Source organism: Colletotrichum fructicola (assembly GCF_000319635.2).
Source record: "Colletotrichum fructicola Nara gc5 chromosome Unknown KSG_Nara_v1_contig03, whole genome shotgun sequence".
Lineage (NCBI taxonomy): Eukaryota > Fungi > Ascomycota > Sordariomycetes > Glomerellales > Glomerellaceae > Colletotrichum > Colletotrichum fructicola.
Window position 1 is genome coordinate 5049686 of NW_027094053.1, and position 21057 is coordinate 5070742.

The 21057-nt window shown below is 54.5% G+C and overlaps 7 protein-coding genes across 7 annotated transcripts; 2 read left to right on the top strand and 5 right to left on the bottom strand.

The window, feature by feature from the left end:
* Positions 1-513: 513 nt before the first annotated feature.
* SFM1 (Protein arginine N-methyltransferase SFM1) lies at positions 514-1352 on the bottom strand (the record flags this gene model as incomplete). The annotated part of the gene is made up of 5 exons (XM_032022861.1): positions 514-570; positions 623-741; positions 799-909; positions 963-980; positions 1043-1352. The coding sequence occupies 5 exons, from the start codon at positions 1350-1352 to the stop codon at positions 514-516; spliced, it is 615 nt and encodes a 204-aa protein (XP_031880187.1).
* A 1862-nt stretch (positions 1353-3214) lies between these two features.
* On the top strand, positions 3215-5211 carry KEX1-1 (Pheromone-processing carboxypeptidase KEX1; the record flags this gene model as incomplete). The annotated part of the gene is made up of 3 exons (XM_032022862.1): positions 3215-3357; positions 3436-3796; positions 3850-5211. 3 exons carry the CDS (start codon positions 3215-3217, stop codon positions 5209-5211), a joined length of 1866 nt encoding a protein of 621 aa, XP_031880188.1.
* A 623-nt stretch (positions 5212-5834) lies between these two features.
* DRE2 (Fe-S cluster assembly protein DRE2) lies at positions 5835-7070 on the bottom strand (the record flags this gene model as incomplete). Its single annotated transcript, XM_032022863.2, has 2 exons — positions 5835-6160; positions 6242-7070. 2 exons carry the CDS (start codon positions 7068-7070, stop codon positions 5835-5837), a joined length of 1155 nt encoding a protein of 384 aa, XP_031880185.2.
* A 113-nt stretch (positions 7071-7183) lies between these two features.
* Positions 7184-7926, bottom strand: CGGC5_v006210 (uncharacterized protein; the record flags this gene model as incomplete). The annotated part of the gene is made up of 4 exons (XM_066151664.1): positions 7184-7317; positions 7370-7441; positions 7818-7823; positions 7884-7926. The coding sequence occupies 4 exons, from the start codon at positions 7924-7926 to the stop codon at positions 7184-7186; spliced, it is 255 nt and encodes an 84-aa protein (XP_066009193.1).
* A 909-nt stretch (positions 7927-8835) lies between these two features.
* MPP10 (U3 small nucleolar RNA-associated protein MPP10) lies at positions 8836-11058 on the bottom strand (the record flags this gene model as incomplete). The annotated part of the gene is made up of 1 exon (XM_032022865.1): positions 8836-11058. One exon carries the CDS (start codon positions 11056-11058, stop codon positions 8836-8838), a length of 2223 nt encoding a protein of 740 aa, XP_031880193.1.
* A 420-nt stretch (positions 11059-11478) lies between these two features.
* Positions 11479-12866, top strand: HAL3B (putative phosphopantothenoylcysteine decarboxylase; the record flags this gene model as incomplete). Its single annotated transcript, XM_066151665.1, has 7 exons — positions 11479-11513; positions 11872-11883; positions 12028-12064; positions 12116-12144; positions 12240-12485; positions 12540-12632; positions 12686-12866. 7 exons carry the CDS (start codon positions 11479-11481, stop codon positions 12864-12866), a joined length of 633 nt encoding a protein of 210 aa, XP_066009194.1.
* A 2942-nt stretch (positions 12867-15808) lies between these two features.
* Positions 15809-17572, bottom strand: CGGC5_v006213 (uncharacterized protein; the record flags this gene model as incomplete). Its single annotated transcript, XM_032022869.1, has 1 exon — positions 15809-17572. The coding sequence occupies one exon, from the start codon at positions 17570-17572 to the stop codon at positions 15809-15811; it is 1764 nt and encodes a 587-aa protein (XP_031880257.1).
* Between the last annotated feature and the right edge of the window lie 3485 nt (positions 17573-21057).

Consider the following 21057-nt stretch of genomic DNA (forward strand, 5'->3'; position numbering starts at 1 on the left):
GGGTATGGGTTCCCGGAAAGGCAAGTCGATGATGATAAGAGGGAATGGGATGGTTCCTTCGTTGGAGACATGGTATGAACAGTGGTGGCTGCGGCGAACTTGATCGGGATTGTTCCCGCGGGAGCGTTCCCGGAGTGCAATGAAGAACAGACTGGATCAATTCTAACCGGGTATTGCCAACTTCCGAGAGGACGGGATGAATGATGAAGTTGAACGTGTAAAAACATCGACAACCGCCTATCTGAAAGTCAAAAGCCGGCCGATCTCTGATGCGGGGTTCATGGCGGCTTGAATTCGGCACCTATGCCGATACAAGCGGGTGAGTTATGGTTAAAATGACCCTACTTAGTTGTACGTAGCGTTGCGGCGGTGTCACATTCTCTCGCGCATGTTCTTGGACAACACGAACCGGTATCGAAGTTGATGATCTGGGCTGCATTCACACGAAAAAGATGTTAAAAACGGAGCTTCTCCTCGTAAATCGTAGTCAATTGCTTTTGGGGTTGGTATCAATTAGAAGAGGTCATCAATGGCCTTGTCGGCGTCCTTGCGGATGAGATCAACCATGCCCTGGATGGAGGTTAGCATCATCATTTTCTGGGAGCCGTAATGGAGTTCTTACCTCGGGCATGATGGGCTCGCCGTTCTTGTCCGTCACGTACTTGAAGGGCATCTCGGTGCTCTCATGCTCGCTGAACTTGAGCTCGGGGTAGGTAACGTAGGGAATCTTGTCCAGTGGTGCTGCATGTTGTCAGTGAATGGTTGAAATTGACGGTATTGCATGTAGGCGGAGCGCACTCTTCTCCTCGACAACGATTCTGGTGACACGGACGGCGGTGTCGGTGGTCATTTGAGTGGGTCCGAGCCGTCTGCCTTCAAATCCCTTCTTCCTCAATTCGGAGGTCCGGTCTGCAAGGGTCAGAATGGATGCTAATGTCACAAACGGATTTAATCAGAATTACCTCTTGGGGGGTCATCGCCTGTGTAAGAATTAGAAACGTCAGAAATTAGATAAAGCGTCGGACGTGAGGAGAATTCATACCCAGGATGCCGCCAAACAAAAAGGCGTCAAATTTTTCACCATCCTCGGGGCTCAAGTCACTGGCGGCGGCGGGGTCGAGCAGGCACACGCGGGACTTGTCGTGGGCGTACAGCTCCTCGACACCCCGGTTCTCGGCCTTGAAAGCCGGGACCTCGCTCAACTTCTCCGGGGCCTTGAAGGCGGCGGGCAGGGAGGACAGCAGGAAGGTGCCGGCGGCGGCATGGGTCTCTTTGGCGATGGCGATGTACTCGAGTTCGGACCACGGCCCCAGCTCGGGGTCGAGGTGCTCCACGATGTACGTCTTTCCCATGTTTGCGTTGTGCAAGGCAGCAAGAGACGGGACGGGGGTGGATGTTTGTGGGAGACGAGGGGTGACTAGGAGGAGAGGTGTGTGTGTGTTCCAGACTGTGGCTGTTTTGCAAGGAGTGTGAGGTGAAGCGTGTGGTTGTGGGAATAACACTATGCAGTACCGTGAGGCCGCGTAATAGTGTCAAAGGGGACCCAGTGGGCGTTGGGCTGGCGTGTGTTGTGTGTTTGATGGGCTGAAAAGTTGGTCAAACGCTTGTTTGGAGTCATTGAGCAGATCTACACTAGGTAGGCGCTTGCTGGTCTGCTGGGCTGCCCTAAGACACGGAACGGGTACTTTGCAAGACCCAAGAAAAGATGCCGTATCCCGCTTGGCAACGGCTGTCTTGATACCTGATGGTCAGAGGCAAGAAAGACGCAGCAACATGATCAACATCAACCGTGATTTCGGCCCCGTATCATTAGGAAGATGTCCGTCTTGGCTTTCTTCTCCAAGAGTTCCATCATTCATAACCTGTGAAGGGCAGGTACAAGGGATGGGAGATACGCAGCAGCGTTTGATGTCTCAGGTTGCACGTCTAAAAGCTGGAGATTTGCTTATCTCATAGGTACGTACCCATTTTGAGGAGGGAAGGTAGGTACGTAGGTGGATGAGTGCCTTACATAAGCCGGACCCTGAACCAGGTTTCGGCGATCCGTATGGGAATTCCGCGCGTTCTGCTGTCTACATGTAACCCGACGCTCCTTAGCATTTCATTCCGGCCAGCTCCCGGTCTGACCTGACAGTTATGAAGCTCAACGGCATGAGGGGGTTCGATCGACAGTCCAAGCATTGCACGGGGTATCTAGGGGCTGGGCTGGAAATAGTTGCTTGCGTCTTACTATCAAGCTCTATCATTTACAGTATTGGTTGCGTGTTCTCGAGTCTGAGATAGTGCCTACTGTTCGTACATAAGCAACCGTACAGGACAAGAACAACCACAACGATGGAAACTCCAGAGTGCACCTCTGTTTTACGCAAGGTGCATCCAGCAGCCCGACACCGCACAGCCGCAGCAGTAAAGTTAACCTCGGGCTCCCTCTGGTTCGCTAACAAGCGAATGCTGGAGCCTGTCCTGGATGGCATCTCCCGTCCACCCTCATCGCTCCCGTCCCCGTCTGGAACCACTGCAGCGCACCAAAAAAAAAAAAGCTGGGGCCTGCCCCACGTCACTTCCAGCACACCCGTTGCTGAAGGCGACTGTCCCTGGGCCTGAGGTGAAGCAGCCAGCCTGTAAGCCCCTTGTTTAGAGAGTGCCACAGTGGCCCCCCGCCCTTGCGGCACCTCTCGGCTGGGCTACTATCCGCCGCCGCCGGTCGACTCCAGGGCGGGCAGCAAGTGAACGGAGGCGAACCCCCCAAATTCTCCTTCAAGTCTGGCAGTCTGTGCCACGCTGCGCCAGCCAATATTGGCCAAGGACCTGGACCCGACAGGGATGCCCGGCGGACAGCTGCGCAACGACCGATGAGTGGTCAACGGGACTGCACGAGTCTAGAGTACACCTTTACAGATCTGTTTCTGCATGTCCCGTCCACCGCGTGCTCCTGCTGCCGCTACCGCTCACTGCTGCTGCTGCTGCTGCGCCGGACGGAATTCAATCAAGTTCGCGCATCGCATCTTCTTTTCCCCATCTCCCTTCCACAATCCGAATCCTCCCTCCCTCCACCTAGACTTCACTTCAATCATCCTTCTTTTTCTTTTTTTGCTTGTGGTCATCGGCGAAGAGAGAGTCTCCATGCAATCACAGATCGGGTCACGCTCGTAACCTTTTTCTGTCTAATACCCCCATCAAAAGGTAGCCTTGGGGAGGACACACTTCCCCAACCATGGCTATCCTACCGATGATGTCCGCGCTGGTGCTTGCGCTGGCATCATGGACCGCACCGGTGCTCGCCCAGAGCCAGGCCGACTACTTCGTTCACGATCTGCCAGGCGCCCCGAAAGAGCCATTCATCAAGATGCACGCAGGGTAAGCACATGATTTCCCCCGACGCTTCCGTCTCGCCGCTTGGTGAAGCTATTCCTGCTGACGCGCGTTTCATCACAGCCACGTTGAAGTCACCCCCGAACACAACGGAAACCTCTTCTTCTGGCACTTCCAGAATCAGCATATCGCGAACAGGCAGCGCACCGTCATCTGGCTGAACGGCGGCCCTGGCTGCAGTTCCGAAGACGGTGCCTTGATGGAGATTGGCCCCTACAGAGTCAAGGATAAGGACACCCTAACCTACAATAACGGCTCCTGGAACGAGTTCGCGAACCTGCTCTTCGTCGACAACCCCGTTGGAACCGGTTTCAGTTATGTCGACACCAACGCATACCTGCACGAGCTCGACGAGATGGCCGAGCAATTTGTCAAGTTCCTCGAGAAGTGGTTCGCCATGTTCCCCGAGTACGAGCATGACGACGTAAGTCCGAACATACCAGACCATGCCAAGAGACCGGAGCTGACGGAGAACAGATCTACATCGCAGGTGAATCCTACGCTGGCCAGCACATTCCTTACATCGCGAAGGCGATGCTCGAGAGGAACAAAAAGCCCGGAACAAAGACCATCTGGAACTTGCAGGGTCTTCTGCTCGGAAACGCTTGGATCTCTCCCAAGGAGCAGTACGATGCCTACCTCAAGTACGCCTACGAGAGGAAGCTCATTGAGAAGGGCTCGCCCGTTGCTCTGAAGCTTGAGCAGCAATGGCGCATCTGCCGGACATCGCTTGCCGTCGAGAACACTGTGGACTTTTCCGAGTGCGAAACTGTCTTGCAGGATTTGCTCGCCGAGACGGCCAAGGTGAACGCCAAGGGCCAGCGCGACTGCATCAACATGTACGACATCCGCCTCAAGGACACGTACCCTTCGTGCGGTATGAACTGGCCTCCCGACTTGGTCAACGTTACTCCCTACCTCAGAAGAGCCGACGTCGTCAGCGCTCTTCACATCAACCCTCAGAAGAACACCGGCTGGAAGGAATGCAACGGCGCGGTTGGCGCTGCCTTTAGAGCCAAGAACTCGAAGCCTTCGAGAGATTTCTTGCCCGACCTCTTGAAGGAGGTTCCCGTCATCCTCTTCTCCGGTGCCGAGGACCTCATTTGCAACCATATGGGAACTGAGCAGATGATTGGCGACATGGAATGGAACGGCGGAAAGGGATTCGAGATTTCACCCGGAAACTGGGCGCCGCGCCGCGATTGGACTGTGGAAGGCGAGCCTGCGGGATTCTGGCAGGAGGCGCGCAACCTCACCTACATCCTCTTCTACAACTCCTCCCACATGGTTCCTTTCGACTACGCCCGCCGCTCCCGCGACATGCTTGACCGCTTCATGAAGGTCGACATCAGCTCCGTTGGCGGAACGCCCACCGACTCCCGACTGGACGGTGAGACTGGCCCCGCCACATCGGTCGGCGGCATCGGCAATAGCACCAACACCGATGAAGAGACGCAGAAGAAGCTGGACGAGGCCAAGTGGAAGGCATACTACCGCTCAGGCGAGATTGTCCTGGTCATTGTCGTCATTGCCGCCAGCGTCTGGGGCTGGTACATCTGGCGCGAGCGTCGCAAGCGCAGGGGCTACCAGGGTCTCATGGGTGGCCCACCGGCAACGAGCCAGAGAGGCGGCACGCGGGGCCTGGATGGTTTCCGTGACAGGCGTAGCGGCCGGGACGTGGAGGTAGGCGACTTTGACGAGAGCGAGTTGGACGATCTGCATGTGACGACCCCGACCCACGAGATGGACAAGGATCGGTACAGCGTCGGAGGGGACAGCGACGACGAGCCCCAGGAGAAGAAGCCCTCGGGGACGGCCAACGGCAGCCGCTCGAGGTAAGAACCGGACAGCCTGGGAAGGCAATGAACGGCTCGGGTTGGTTGAACTACTATTACGGCTCCTCGGATCAATGCATGGGAAGTTTAGCGGATCACAAAAACAAAAGGGAGCCCCAGCTTACTACTACTACGACTACGACCACCAACCACTACTACTCGGATTTATTCAGCACGGGACGGAGTTGTATGTGTATCATCAAGTATAGAGCAAAATGTTGTCTCTAGCGAAATGCTATTTTTATCGTTTGGTTACGGCCTACAGATGCCTTTGCTTTCTTTGCCCATCCCAAGCTGGTGGGTGGCGGTGTGATTGATCCATTCAGTGACCTCCTATATATATCGCTGCCCCGTGTTTTTCATACGCCTCAAACACCTCAAGACAAATTTTTTTTCTAATGAGAAGCGCCCAATCTGGCGTTTGCCGCCTGCCGTGATATTCCCCCGCCGAATTCCCTTTCCCCCCAATCCAGAAAATGCATGTATGCACAAGCTGCTGTAAAGGTATGTATGTACCAGAGGCTTTTGCGTGCCCAGTATCCGATTTGTGCCAAAAAATGATTGAAACTCCCCGTGATATGCCACTCCCAATAGAACAGAATTTCGTGATAAAGAGAAAGCTTCGCATTACAGTTGGATATCGTTGTTAAGGATGCGCACCTCCTCGCCAGGCTTGAAGGGGGGCAGGCCGATGTAGGGGCAGCCGTCGCAGCGGAAGGCGTCGCCGAGGGCACAGTTGCCGCAGGAGCCGACCTTGCCCTGGACGGTGAAGTCGACCTCGGCGAGATCGTCCGTGTCGAGCTTGACGGGCGCGGCGGCGGCGGCGGCTGCGAGGGCTGCGTCGGCGGCGGCGCGGGTGGCGGCGTCTTCGGCGGCGATGCGCTCTGCGAGGCCGCAGGTGCAGTCTTTGCAGGCGCGGCGGCGTTTTCCGGCCTTGGGGGCGCATTCGGGGGCTGTATTAAAAGAGTACTGTTAGTCAAGACAATTTCCCAATGTTTCTGTTGTGGCTCTTTCTGGAGGGTTGGAAAACGTACGGATGTTGAGGGGACGAGAGAGGTCTGCGTCTGTGAGGAGGGCGTCTTCGTCGATCAGCTCGTCGTCGTCGTCGTCCATGTCGAGGTCGTCGCTGAAGTCGACGAAACCCACGCCCGGGGGCGCGGAGACGGCTGGGGCGGTGGAGGGTTTGCTGCTCAGTGACACGGAGCCGTTGCTGTTGAGCGAGACGGCGCCGCCTCTGTTCAAGGACACGGCACCGTTGCTGTTAAGCGAGACAGCGCCTCCTCCGTTGAGAGACACAGCGCCTCCGTTGAGGGACACGGCACCATTGCCGTTGGCGGCATTCTTCTTCTTGCCGAAGGAGAGAGTGACCGGCGCCTCGTCGTAATCAGGCTTCTCGAAAGCACCACCAACAGCTACAAGACCGGCGAGGACGGCCTCGCGGGCGACGGCGGGGTCGTTTGCGAGGTTGCCGCCGTCCTGGGCGCGGAGGCGGGCGGCGGGCTTGAGGGCCTCCGCGACGGCGGAGAGGACGGCGCGGTCGGAGAGGAGGCGGGTGGACTCGACGCGGGAGCCGTCGGCGTCGGTGAGGACGAGGATGAGGTCGTAGGCGGACTCGGGGAGGGCGACAAGGCGGGCGGAGAGGCGGTCGAGCATCTGCAGGTCTGTGGCGGCGCGGTCGTGGGAGGCGAGGGCGGCGGAGAGCTTGTTGGGCGCGGAGGAGAGGGAGGGGGGCGCGAGGAGGAGGGTTCGTTGCTGTTGCTGTTGCTTGGGGGTGGCCGCGGGCGCCGCTGCTGACGGGGGCAGGGCGGAGGGGGTGAAGTCGAAGTCGGGGGTTGTGTCGAGGGTTATGATTGAGGGCGCCATTGTTGCTGCGGATGTTGGGTTTTTTTTTTGTCCTGGAGAGGAGAGGGGGTCGCGTGTGACGGTGGGATGTTAAAGTGTGTTGTTCACGCGGGTTTGGAGGTTTTGTTGGAAGTTCAGGCGGCGTTGATTGAGTTAATGGTGAAGAAGGTGGAAAGGCTCTGGGGGTAGGCTGGTGGAAATTTCCGACTGGAGGTTGACGTGAGGAGAGAGAGGAAGGTGATTGACTGGATGGGATGGGATGGCTTCTCTTGGGAGGGGATTAGTCAAAGGCAAATTCGGAGGAAAACTGTGTAGCGTACTGTCCAGTTTGCGGTGCTTGATAAGCGTGGAATGGTGAGGGGTTGGCGGGGTGGGCACCGTAATCGGGAGGCCTAGTTACACGGTATTGCGTAGGTTGCCAGTGAAGTGGACGATTCCGCGGGGACTGGTCTTGCAGTGGGTATTGCAGACGTAAGGTGCAGGATAGGCAGGCAGGATGCGTGGGAGGAACACACTGAAGGGGGGAGAAAGGGAAAGGCGGCTGATAAAAGAAGTTGTTGGAAGCAAGGTGCTGCCACGGAGAATGGCCGGAGAACGGCGAGACGGGGGACAAGCAAGTGTTCTGTCCACTCCGATCAACCCAAGCTCATTAATCAGATCTCTTGCTTACGGATGCGACAAAGCCATTGGGTCGTTGTGCTTTTTTCTGCCTTTTGCTGTGCCTGGCCTTGGGGGTTGCAAAATAGGGGTCCGAAAGCGGAACGTCACCTTCGACTATTCCAGTCAATCAGTACCCTCTCCCCGCCCCCATTTACGCAAGACGCAGGCGCTCACAAAAAAAATCCACGGGCAGGGCGATGTCATGGACGGGGCCCATTACGCAGCGTGCTGTAGGGGAGAGACCAAGGGTGGTGCACCAGGGGTTTGCAGAAGGGGGAGGATGACCATCAATGACCTTGCATTACTGCACCCGGATGAAGGGCGACGGCCCGACCAAACGCCTCACGATTTCTGATTTCCAATTGTTTTCCCTCAGGGTGAAGGGTTTTTTCTTCACTCCCCCTGCCATCCGCCCTGAATCGTCAGGTGGGCGGTGCAGGAAGCGCTAGGAGAGCACTGTGGACAGCAAATGTTTGGGCGGTGCTGACCGAATTTAATGTCAGTGACAAACGGCTTTGGTCCGGTTTTCATTGGTGGAATGCCTTGCTGGCTGCTGCCATCTGGACCCTTGGGTTTGGCAGCGTGGGTGGCCACCACTACAACCCTTGTCTTGCCGCGCGCACACTGGAGAGGACGACTCACCCGGCCTCTGCCGACCCCAAGATCCGACCGGCGATTTGGGAAGGTCCGGCTGCGATTGGGCCTCAATCGTTCTTCGCGGGGTTTGCTGCGACCTGCGTCCTCGGAGAGCATTCGGCGCTGGGTTTGGTCTAGGGGAGAGAAAAGAAATCTTGGCGATGCTGCAGACCCTGCCGGCGTCGGATGCTGAGGCCTGGAGTTTCTGTGTGTCATTTCGCCGTTGACCATGTCATTACCACCGTCGATAACGGGCTGGGATTGTGGACGACTTATGGGAAAACACACATGTGCTTTGGCTGCGAATTGCCTGGCTTCCTATTCGTCCCATGGGAAAGTAGACAGAGCAAGGTACGGAAAGATGAATGCTTTTGATTTTGCGATACATGCAAATTACTCTGGGCTCTACATCGCGCCCAGGAGGAATGACCGACAACGCCCGTGACAACTCCGTCCACATGCTTACACCATCCAACAGCGACGGCGCTCTCTACAGCTTGAAGCTGCTGCTTGTCGCCTGCGTCTGTGCCTTGGCCTTGTTCCCGTCCACGTCCACGACCTCGCCCTTGCGGTTGATGACCTTGACGCCGCCCTTCTTCAGGTCCGCGAGCGTGTCCTTCTGCATCTGCGCCTTCTTGCCGAGCGGCTTCTTGGCCGCGTCCAGGCCGCCCGCCTTGTGGATCCTCTCCTTCTCCCGCCTGCGCCGCCTGAGCTTGTCCTCGCGCGACATCTCCTGCCGGGCCACCGGCAGCCCGTCCTTGCCCACCACCTCGCCCCGCTCCGCCGTCTCCTTGCCGGCCTTGTACACCTCCTGCGGCGCGAGCGCGCTCTGCCCGCCGCTGACGCCCTGCGCCGTCGTCGGCTGCGCGTCCTCCATGCTGATCGTCGCCGCGTCCGACACCACCGTGAGCGTCGGCGCCGCCGGCTTCGGCTTGTAGTGCCAGCTGCTCAGCGCGTCGAGCCGCGCGCTGAGCTCCTTCCACATGCCCTCGATCTCCTTCTCCTCGCGCTGCAGCTTCTCGTCCGACTTGGACACGTAGCCCTCCGGGTCCGCGTTCTTGAGGTGCTCCTCCTCGTACACCTCCGCGAGGCCCTTGCCCTTGGAGTCGTCGAGCTCGATGAGCCCGCGGCGCGTGTTCTCGGGCAGCTCCGCGCCGGGGCGGCGGCGGATCACCTCGTCAAAGTCCTGCGCGAGGATGCGGCGCTTGATGAGGTCCTCGATGCCCTCGCTGACCTCGGCCGTGATGACGGGCACGGGCTTGCCGACGTGCTCGAAGGCGAGGTCCTCCTCCAGCAGGGAGTTGGTCGGGCGCTCTACGGCCGAGGCCTCTCCGGACAGCGTCCACGAGCGCTTGGCGACGGACTCGGCCTCGAGCTTGCGGATCTCCTCGGCGAGCTTGGCCTGGCGGCGCTCGTGGGCTGACCTGCGGGACCGCGGGTCGCCGGCGGAGACGTCGGAGAGAGCGTCCTCGGAGTCGTCGCCGTGGTCAGAGTCGTCGTCGAAGAGGTCTCTCTTGACGTCCTCCATGGCGCGCTCAACGTCCTCCTCGCTGACCTTCTTAGGGGCGAAGCGGACCGACTTCTTCTTCTTCGGTTTGTCCTTGTTCCACTTCTTCGCCGGTGGCGCGAAGAAGTCCTTGTAGTAGATGCCGTTGGCGTTGAACTCTTCTCCCTCCTCGGCCATGTCCTCGTCCATGTCTTCATCATCGCTGGCACCCTCGGGGGCGTTAAGGTCCATGTCGCCGAATGTGGGGCCGTCCTCCTCGTCAGATTCCTCAACATCTTCGGCGTCTTCAGCATCCTCGTCCATTTCGTCGGCGTGTTTTGTAGATTTTGACTTGCTGGAAGAAGCGGCCATCGGGTCGGCATCCCAGTCGATTTCTTCATCGTCGCTGGCGGCGTCCGTGTTGGGGTCTCCCTTTGCGTCTTGCTCCTCGAACCATTGTGTCTGCTTGTTGAAGTCGTCGATGGAGAAGAAGCCGTCGTTGAGTCCGTTCGGATCCTCGACGTACTCCTCCTCATCATCTTCCTCTTCGTCATCCTCGTCGTCCTCGCCTTCCTCCTCGTCCATGTCTTCCAAGTCTCCGGTCAGGCCCTCGATGTCGGACCCTTCCTCCAAGTCTTCGTCTTCGTCTTCGAGTCCCTCCAGGTCGGATCCCGAAAGCTCCTCTTCAATATCAGAGCCCTCCTCCTCGCCGTCGAGCTCAGATCCCTCCTCGTCAGACTCCGCAAGGCTGTCCTGTCCTACGCCGTTCGCCACAATCTCGTTCCGGTCCTCGAGCTCCTGCAGCGTCTCCTGCGAGTGCTTCAAAGCGCTCTTGATGATCCGGCGCGCCTGCTGCCAGACCTGGCCCGTCTCGAACCCGTCGACGTGCACCTTGCGGATCTTGAGCACGTCCGCCCGGTCGGCGTCCGCCCTCTTGCGCTTCTTCGTGGCCTCCTTCAGCAGCCGCAGCTGCTCGTCACTAATCTGTCCGGCGAACGCGTCCAGCGTCTCCTTGACGACCTGCAGCGAGGCCGACGGGATCGCGGGCGGCGGCTGCAGGAAGGCGTGGCGGTTCGCGGGGCCCATGTTGTCGAGCAGGGCGCGCACGTCGGCGGCGCTGGCGCCGGTCATTGGGGGCATGTGGGCGACCATGCCGGGCGCGAAGGAGAGGGTGTGGGAGCTGTGCGATGTCGATGTGAGGGAGGAAGACGTGCTGCCCGCCGCCATGATGTGGTGATTTTTCTTCCCGTTCGGAGGTTTCTCGCTTGGTCCGATAGCAACCTGGAAGATTTACAGCAACTTTTTTTTTTGGCCTGCACCTTGCAGTCCTGGAAAATTTGGGACCCCGCTAAATGCCTGGGATCAGCGGTCGACATGTGATTGGCCAATGAGATCAGTGAGGTCGGTCCAGCGTCATTAGGTAAGCGGCCGTTGCGTCTTGTCTCAATGTGCTGGTTCATCCAATTCTTTCATCACGAAGTCATTTCTGATGCATTATTCATCAATTGCGGCTCATTTTTCTACCATCAAAAGTTTGATATACATGGCCTAGTTTTTTTTTTTTTTTTTTTTTTTTTTTTTTTTGGGGGGTGGGGGTGGGGGGGGGGGGGCTTCTAGTGAGTGCTGCACTGTGAAGCTGACTACCAGATGGTGTTGGAATACCACAGACACTCTCATACTGCGTTTGTACAGAATGCGACATTCATCATTAGATTTAAATCATTTGATCTCTCCAGGGCAAATTCAAGAAGGATCTGTTCGTTGAGAATATTAGAAATCAGCCGAGAAAGACAGCTCAGTTGATTTTACAGCCGGTCCGGCCGCGGTGGCGGGGCCGGCCGGGTGGCCCACACACTTGGGCCTTAGTGTCCGACTTAGTCATCTGCGTTTGGTGATTCAACTTACAATATCTCCCTCATCCCAAACCAATTTTCTTTCACCGGCTACCTACACTTTCTGAAATTTCTACTTTATTAACTCACGATTGACGAAGACTTTCCATTCTGAAACTTTTATCGCGCACCACAAGAAGAGTTCAAGTCATACCCGCGTGTAAGTTACATTCCCTTAAGTCTCGGATGTGGGGCTCATGTTGTGTTGATGAGTCGAAGTCCATCTTCTCGGTACTGAAAGCCGCAACCCTTGGTGCTTGCTCAAGGGAGGGGGCCATGGAAACGGTGCTAACACTGAATACAGATACACGAGAAATCTAGCAGCCCTGATATTTGACTCTGTTCAGCCACACCTCCTCAGAAAGACGCATAAATGTCTGACCCCGCCGCAGAAGTCGCAGCGTCTCGGGACGACGGCAAGGTGCACCTCTTACTTTGCGCCTCAGGCTCAGTAGCAACCATAAAGATTCCAAATATCATCGAAGCGCTCGGAAAACATGAAAATCTCTCCATCAGACTCATCCTCACTGCTTCCGCGGCACAGTTCTTGACCGGCAATACGGAAGAGCAGCCGTCACTAGCCACGATCCGCAAGATGAAGAACGTAGACGGAATTCATCTTGATGAACAGGAATGGGTTTCTCCATGGAGACGCGGCGCTAGCATATTGCACATCGAGTTAAGGCGCTGGGCGGACATGATGCTCATCGCACCGTTGAGCGCGAATACCCTCGCCAAGATTGTGAACGGCTTTTCGGACAAGTAGGGCCCCATTTCAATTTCGGCCTGTCCCGCGCGATGCTAACTTTCTTCTAGCCTGTTGCTTAGTGTTGTTCGGGCGTGGGACCCAGAAGGTCTGATAGACGGACGGAAGAAGAGGATCCTCGTCGCCAGCGCGATGAACTCTGCGTAGGTTCACCGCTGATGCACTCGGAGAGAAGCCAAGCTGACTTATATCAAAGTATGCATAACCACCCTATCACAGGGAAGCAACTGAGTGCCCTCCGGGAGTGGAACTGGTTTGAGGTGCTGCAGCCCATGGAGAAGACATTAGCTTGTGGAGATACTGGTTCGGGAGCGATGATGGACTGGAGAGAGATTGTTCAGATCACGGAAGCACGTCTGGGGCTTTCAAAAGAGTAGCAAATGAAATCGTTTGTTGGTTCATATACCAAGTTCGTCTCAGTATATAGATGGCTTATTGCGAAGCATGTCGCTCGATGTGCTCATTGAAGTTTCAAGTACTCTAGCTTCGATGCCTAAATCTCCGCAGATGAGGTGCTGTACAAGCGTCATTGGTCTAAACGCGTTCATGCAGGCAAGAAGATCTTCAGATCTTCTTCTTATATGCACCATCGGGGTCCCAGTGGCCTTTTCTTCCTTTGCTCGCCAACAGGGCAATCAACAACTTAGCGATGTTGGACATTCTGTCCTAAGCGTCGCCAAGGAACATTGAACAACTTTCAAAGGCAAATTTGTTCCCGTTGCTGTGGAACTCGAAATATTCCCATTCGTCAATAGACTGAAGCTGACACTCGTTGAGAGGCCCGACACAAGCATCTTCGTTGCTTTCGAAAAGATAAAGCCGGCAATCTAGCCTCTCCCTAATGATTTTGTGTATAGTTCTGAAAAACGCGCTTTGGGACCCGGGCATCTTCATCAAAATTTCCAAAACGTGCGGGTCGGTTTCCAATGTACTAAGATTCACCTCCCACGATTCATCCCACGATTCATCCCACGAGTCGTCGAGTTCGAACGCAATGAGCTTCGTAGGTCGTGTTCCGAATCCTTCCCGGGTGTATGGTACAGCTTCCAGCGCTTCTTCGACATTGAGGCATTCGTCTTCTGGTACGCGGAAGCAAGTGATAACTGCATGGTGGAACACGTCAAAGACGATATCTTCTCCGTTGATATGCATGCAGCCGAGCGTGGCATGTTTTCCGAGCTCTTTTTCCGGGGCGTGCTTTAGGACTTGTTTGGAGATGACTTGCCTCGACTCGGCGCTCGCAGTCCATAATCCAAAGTCGAAGGATGCTGAAGGGTCGTGGGACAGATATCTAGGTCGATGGTCTTCCGAAGGACGGGCCGCATCGTGCTTACTCCTCGACTCTGGGTTCTCGTACCTCTCAAAGGAGACAAAGCGATCAGCACAAGCGCAGGGCGTGGAGGTTATGGGTGCGATTGCCATTTCCCAGATCGCGAGCCTAATCTCAGCTGGCAAGTCTGGAAACGAGTGGAAGGTGGTAGCCATTTTGCACTAATTGATGAGCGTTGCAGTGTAAATGTTGACCGTTTGGATATGACACGACTACCGACAGAATGCTGGGGAGTAAAAAGTCCTTCGACGGATTTCGGTTGATGGGGCGGTTCATCCTCTTATACCTTCCTGGGCGATAGAGTTTTCCAAAGGTTCGGTTTGATAGCTATCCAGGTTGTTAAAAAGTCATCGTGGGATTCTGGTCAGAACGGTTCGCGTTGAAAACCCGTCCGGCCAGTAACACCCAGCCATCAATGTTCCTCCTGATTCTATCTGCTCTATGAGGACAGGCTTTCGGCTTCACTTTCTGGTTCTACGAAACCGTGCTAGTAATCTTGCCTTCATTGCATGCAGTTTTGCCAGCTTCCGGATCGAAATCCGTGGCTGCTTCGCTGGTACGCCCTGTGTAGGTTCTGAATCAGTATTCTTCACTAACACGCTCTGAACATCTTTTGATTCAGGGTTCTGAGTAGACTTCCTCTGATCCAGAAGCTGCAGCAAACCCAGGCCCATATCCCGTATGCTCTCATTTTCCGATGAGGTAAGGTCTGGCGGATGGGCGTCATCAGGATACGTAGCCCCGTACTTGACTCCCCAATACTCGTCTCTTATCTTCCATGCTGAATCAATCTCTTCGAAGGGAACAAATTTTCCCGGAAGCGTAAATTCATAACCCTCCCGTCGGACAGAAGGCTTAGTGATGAATGACTGCTCAATGATATCGCGGACGGTGAGGGAATTTGCCTTCCAATACCTAGACAGGAAATGCGAATCTCCTGACGGCACAGATAAGATACTATCAACGCTACTAGGCGCGTGCAGCGACTCCTCTTCGGAGTCAATCGGCACTTCAACCCGGATTCCCGATAATGCAGACTTCGGGCGGTGAGATTCGAAATAAGGCTTCCAATCATTCTGATCAGCAGTATGGGGAACTGTGCAATTGTCTGGGCTGGAGATGATGGAATCAGTAGAAGTATCGGAGTCTGTGTCGTCTTCCTGGCTCAATGGATCGGCTCTGATCCTAATATGTTGGTCTGCTCCGTGCCTGATCATTGCCGCGAGTATGTCTGCAAGTTGCCGAGCCCCTTCAACAGTCATGATTTCAAGATCATTGACGGTCTTCAGCATACTCTTCCACGGCGTTGTATTTTGTCCAACTCCATCATGACAGACTTGATTAGGGTTCACACCTAAGTCGAGAAGTTTATGTATGATTACTGGCCTAATCGTGCCGGGAATCCTGAGAGAAAATGGTGGCGGCCTGCATGCTGAATTGAGCAGCGCAACACCCATGGCTATCTTCACCAAGCGCTTGATCTTGGAGCTGTCCAAGGTGTCTAGAACGAATTCTGCAAGCCCATTTTCGACTGCAATGGATAGAAAGCCCGGGCTTTTCTGAACGCAATCGCAGGGTGTTCTGGGGATTGGTAAATCCTTTCGCGCTGCCCATGGAAAATAGCACGTCCAATCAAGGTGACTTCGACATGCTAGCTCGAGGGATGAGCTCCTCTGACGAATTTCAACAAGAGACTTCATGCTTCTATCCAGTTCAGACAGCAAAGCATGAGTCTCCTCTCGTCTGTCGCCGTTTGAGAATTGGGCAAGCCTCATGATGAGCTCCACAAAGACCCAAATCTTGCCAGTACAATGGAAATCCCATGCAGTTCCGTGTCTTTTCAGCTTGATCAGTAGCCCTTGCATCAACATGAAGTTCACGTTGAAAGAAGTCTCAGCCAACTCCTCTGTCAGGTCCAGGTAGGTTGACGGTAGTTCAAGAAACTCTGACACTGATCTGTGGATGAATGAGACTTCTGGATCCTCCAACTCATGCCCCAGTGGGATTTGAATAATAATTAACCTCCAGTAGTCCAGCACACCAATAACTCAGCCTGTTTTTGACTTTCGCGACGGTGTCTTTTACGGCCGCAGAACTCAGGGGGCCGACTTGGGTCTTCAGAACCATGTCAAGCGGCATTTGCGCGCCGTCCATGCAGAAAGCCGTTAAATCGAATGAGTATTCATCAGACCATTTCGTCATGGATTCTCGTATGCGGAACCGACAAGGCGACTGCTTATACTTCAAGCTGGTAGATCGGCGCATAAGCCAAAGACATTCGAAGCCGCGTCTTTCGTTTTCATTCAACATGCGTCGCATCATGTGAAGGAAAAGCTTTTCCAGACCCCGAGGGAATTGAATGAGGATAGACTCAAGATCCCCAATAGACTCGCAAACATCCAGTTCTTGAACAAGAGCTTCAGTAACCAGTCGCAACCATAAGAATATGCCCTCTGATTTCTCGACGGTAGACTTGATCAAATCATTCAGTTCCGTTTTGCCACCCGAGATCTTCACCAGATGGGATGTCCTCTGGTGCTCGTGCAACTTATCGGCAACAAATATCTTTCGATCTCGATTAGTCATGTCGTGGACATAGAGCTTTTTGCAATCCGCAAATGCTTTCTCAAATACGGTCTCTGGCCGACTCGACGCAATGATTTTCATATGCTTGGAACGGGCTGCTCGTTTAAGAGTCTCAGAGAGGTCGTGCTGGGCGCCGCGTGGAGCGCTGTATTCATCCAGACCGTCTATCAAGAGAGCCACCTGACTGGGCGATGACTCGAGAGAAACGAGCCGTTCGAAGGCTCTCTTCAACTCGTTCGAGGTCGGAAAGGGCTCCGACCAACCATTTTCTTGTTTGAATTGATCTGGAAACAGCAACGGAGCAAATGATGCATCTTTCCTGATGATCTCGCGCAGGATACCCCGAAAGAGTCCATCGAGTGACTTTGGGAGAATATCTGAGCTCAGGTCCCAAAATAGGTACTTCGCTGTCACTAGAGGCTGGCCACGAGCCCAAGATTGGAGCAACATCTCGGTCCGGGGATCGTTGACCATGTACTTCATGAGAGTGCTTTTGCCACTGCCGGCCTTTCCACTTATCCAATATACGCCCGTGCCGTTCTCTATCCATTCGATGAAGGTGGAGCTGAAATGAAGTCGAAGGTCTCTCGAGAAGATCCACTCACAGGTTTTCTTGTGGGCTGGAAGGATATCTTCAAACCTGTCTTTGATTGTCGCGAACCAGAGTTTTCCCAGTATACGATCGGTAATCTTAGCTGGAATTTCCGAAACTGCGCTCGTAGCCAAGCCACAGCCCCCAGCTATGGCATTGAGAAGTTCATCATGGCGCTGACTAGCCAAGTGTGAGGCCTGATCAAAATGACCCATAACCTCCTGGTTGAGTTCTTCAACGCGTCGTTCCATGTCAGACCGGATGGTGTCGTTGTCTGATAAGAGAGTTTCGATAATATGCTGTGTAGAGTCATCGACACTCTGCAACATTTCGTTCCACCTGAAACCAGCGGCGTCGATACTGTTCTTGATAGACATCATCAACTCAAACTGAATCTCAGCCCGCATTTTCTTGAGTAGCTCTGTCTTTTCTTTCATCTCGCGCTCTCCCCAGACACTTAGAACAGCGTCGCGAAGAGCTTTCAATAGTGTCTGACCTTTCTGCCGCCTGACTAGACCTTGTTGAATATCCCTAGCGATGGGTTTCTTCGGCGAGTTGATGTAATGCCACATCATCGTTACTTGAAATGACAACATGATTTTGGTTGTCTGAATGTACGGATGCTGTCTTGGTTGACTCGATGAGCTTCTCACAACGAGACTTGAAATGTTGCGCCACTGCAGCCCGGTTGCTAGTTGTGATTGATTCGCCGTAGCTCCGGATCTCAGAGGCAGTCGAGATAACCTTAACCGATAGGTCGATAACGGTAAGAATGTTGACCGCAAGTCCAAAGGCCGAAATAGGGTCCATGATGAGAGTTTGACATGGACGCTAGACGTCCACGCTTGAAGGAGGGAATCTCAGATGTCTTCTTTTCTGGCAAACTTGGTCGCAAGGCTACCTTATGTGGCGCCCAGGAGGGGATCAGAGGCGCATACGCGAGGCACTGTGATGTGGCGGTGTATGCATGCAACCTGAGCTGTCAGCACGCCTGCTTGTTGCGCTGCACTATACTCGTATATCATTGGCTTGAAGGTGTGTTGGCGGCGGGATCGTCCCATAAGCCAACAGAATTGTCTCATAGGCCGAGAGGACATTCGAAACCTTCGCGAAGCTGCAGAGTATGGGAGCGACTAGGTAGTTATGTATTATGAATGGTCTCGATGAATTGAGACATTTGATTCTGCTGTTCTAGGGTTGCTCGATTCCATGGAGCATATCCTCAGCTACAAACACTGATAATACCAAGGCGGCGAGACCGCAGAACAGCTCGACCCAGCCGCGCACTTCGTCGCGCCGGTATATCCCGACCCGCCACATTGTCCATATTTTGTCTGCGTCGGCTCAGGCACCGGAGCCTGCGTCGTCGACCGCGATGTCGCGGAACTTGTTGACATTGTCAAACGAACTGTGGACGTGGGCGTCGGCGGCGGGACCCATTGTGTCACGGTCTCGATGACAGTGTCGATATCCGTAACTGTCACGACGGTTGTGGTCCAACTTGTGATTGTAACCGTGACGAGGGAGGTCGGAGCCAAGGCCAGCTTGGGGGTAGGAGTGATATTTGTAGTCTGAGTTGAGTACCTGATGGCCGTTGGGGTTGGTAGAGGAATGGAAGGTTGATCTTGCGCCATTGCAGAAGCGCAGGCAATCAGGAGTGTTACCAAGATGGATACGGGATGCATGGCGAGGCGGTGTTTCTGATCAAGGGACCAGAGAACTCGACAACTAAGAGCTGAGAGAGTTCAACTCGAGATCTCAGCTGCGGCGGATGAGCTTCAGGAAAGCACAAGATTAAATACTCTGATGCTTTCGTGCGTTTCGTTCTCTCATACCGCGTCTTCAACAAGTATCAGATGTTGAAAATGTGGGTGTGATTTAATTTGGAAGAAGACAAAACACCGGCTTGAGGAGGTTGCGCAGCCAAGCCTAGCTTGACTCGAAATGGGCTGGGGGCATTCCCTCTTTGGACGCGAGGTCTGCAACGCATTCTCAAAATTCACTTGAGGCGATGCCCACCAGGACGGGCACAGTCCGAAACCGACCTCTTCGACTCAAAACAACCGGGCTTGGCTACCAACGCGCACCGCCATGGAAGCCAAGTCTCAGAAAAGGCAGCCTCAACCCCCCAAAAAGAGACAGGAGAAGCTTGGTATCACTTAACGGACCACGATTTCAACTTCCGGGCTTCTTGAAGAAGGAACGTGGGGTGCAGAAAGTATGGTTGTCATATGATGTGATTTAGCCTGATTGCTGCTTTGCGTCGCTGGATGGCCGATGGGTAATCTAACTCAATTTCCCATTCATTTGAGCAACGCGGCAGAACTTTCAGCGAATTGTAACGCTCACATGATCAAACTCAATCATGTTCGTCTGAATTATGGTGTAGGAAGAATCGGCCATGCTATGGACTACATAGCATGTCATCGTTGGCTGATGATGGAGTGGCTCGCGATAGGAGCCTCAGCCAGCTCTAATCGACGGCGCCGCACCGACCCTCATCGAAACTTTGAACAGAGAGGAAGGAACCCAGAGAGAAGGGAGACCAGATAGGTAGACCAGACAGGTAGACCAGAGAGGAAGGAGACCAGAGATGCAGTATACATCATGAGCAGGCTGTGTCCATCTGTCATGCCTAGCATACGACTGTGGAATGGGTCACTATCGAACGACGAGGTGCCGACCAATGTCGGCCATGAAACCTAAGCCATGTCTGTTTTTTGAGGCTTGGTGGGTCGACAGCAAACCGAAGTTGTTGATTTACAAAGTTGATAGCAGCAACGGCCGCGGCTCGATGGTGACTCCGCGATGATTGGTGGCCTTCCTCACAAATCTTGCGCGCCTTCGCCTGCCCCATCAAGAGGTCCCTGGTCAATATGCTCTTTCGGTCGAGCCAACTAGGCGCACTAGCAAGAGGGGCTGGCAGGCTAAGCCCTCGTGCGGCTCAAACAGTCCACAGACCCTCATCCTAATCTTGACCTCACCCAACCAGAGTGAGTGAGCGCTTCAACCATGTTTGTCACTTTAGCAAAAGCATCGCATAGAAACGTTAAAATGAGGCATTGGTGTCGATGCCAACCTGGCAATGGAACAAGGCGTTGTCTGAGATGGTCCCCTCCACCTGATGACATGTCAGTTCGAGAAGCTGAGTCCGCCTGGCTAAGCTGTGCGCCTGATGGCAAGGTCAATTCCTTGATCCTGGCACAGTAGTGAGGCTGAAATCTGTCTCAAAGATATCCTGGAAGCGAAGGTGACAGTGATGAGCCATGAGCGGGCTAAAACGAATCCTTCTGGTGACTGAGCAGCAATAGTGCGGGGTTCTGCCGTCGCAATGGGGCCCAGCCTGTCCTCGGCAGAACGTTGCATCGCTCCAGTGTATGCACCCTTAGATTGCTCGCTTCATCGTACGATCAAGGATATACCGAGAGCGCACGCCGTCTGGGTTACCGAATCGATGCCCCCCAGATGCGTCAGATTATTCCGAGCACGTATGGTACCACCAGCGAAGCCGCCTCGTGTGATAACAAGGATTCATAGTGTCGAATGTGCAGTGAGGGCAGCCTCATGGTCGAGTCACATTCATGATGGGCGTAGTGTGCTATCGTATTTCATCGAATCCGGCTGAAAGGTATGCTGAGTCGGATATCGTGGATTGTCATTAGGAAGGAAGTTGAACAGCACACCACCAGCGTGGAGAAGGAGGGGGCGAGGTCTTGAAGGGCGTGGCGGGTTACTGATTACTATCCATCGGCACTTCGAAAGCCGACAAATCCGGCGTGGACGGCGCCGATCACGGCAGCCCTGGGTTCCAGGAATCCGGGACCAACAGTGTTGACAGGAAGGGTCCAGGGTTCATCCGGATTGTTGAAGAAATCGACATCCTTGATATATAACCTCCTTTGGAACAATGAGTGGCCGCCGTTACTTCTCCCCGCATGTTCGCCTTGAAGTCAGAAACCACGATCGACATGATCGGCACCCTTGGCTGCGAGTGACCAACGGCGACTTACCTAACCCACCCACCAGGTCCATCCCTGAATAGAAACATAAGCTGGGAGAA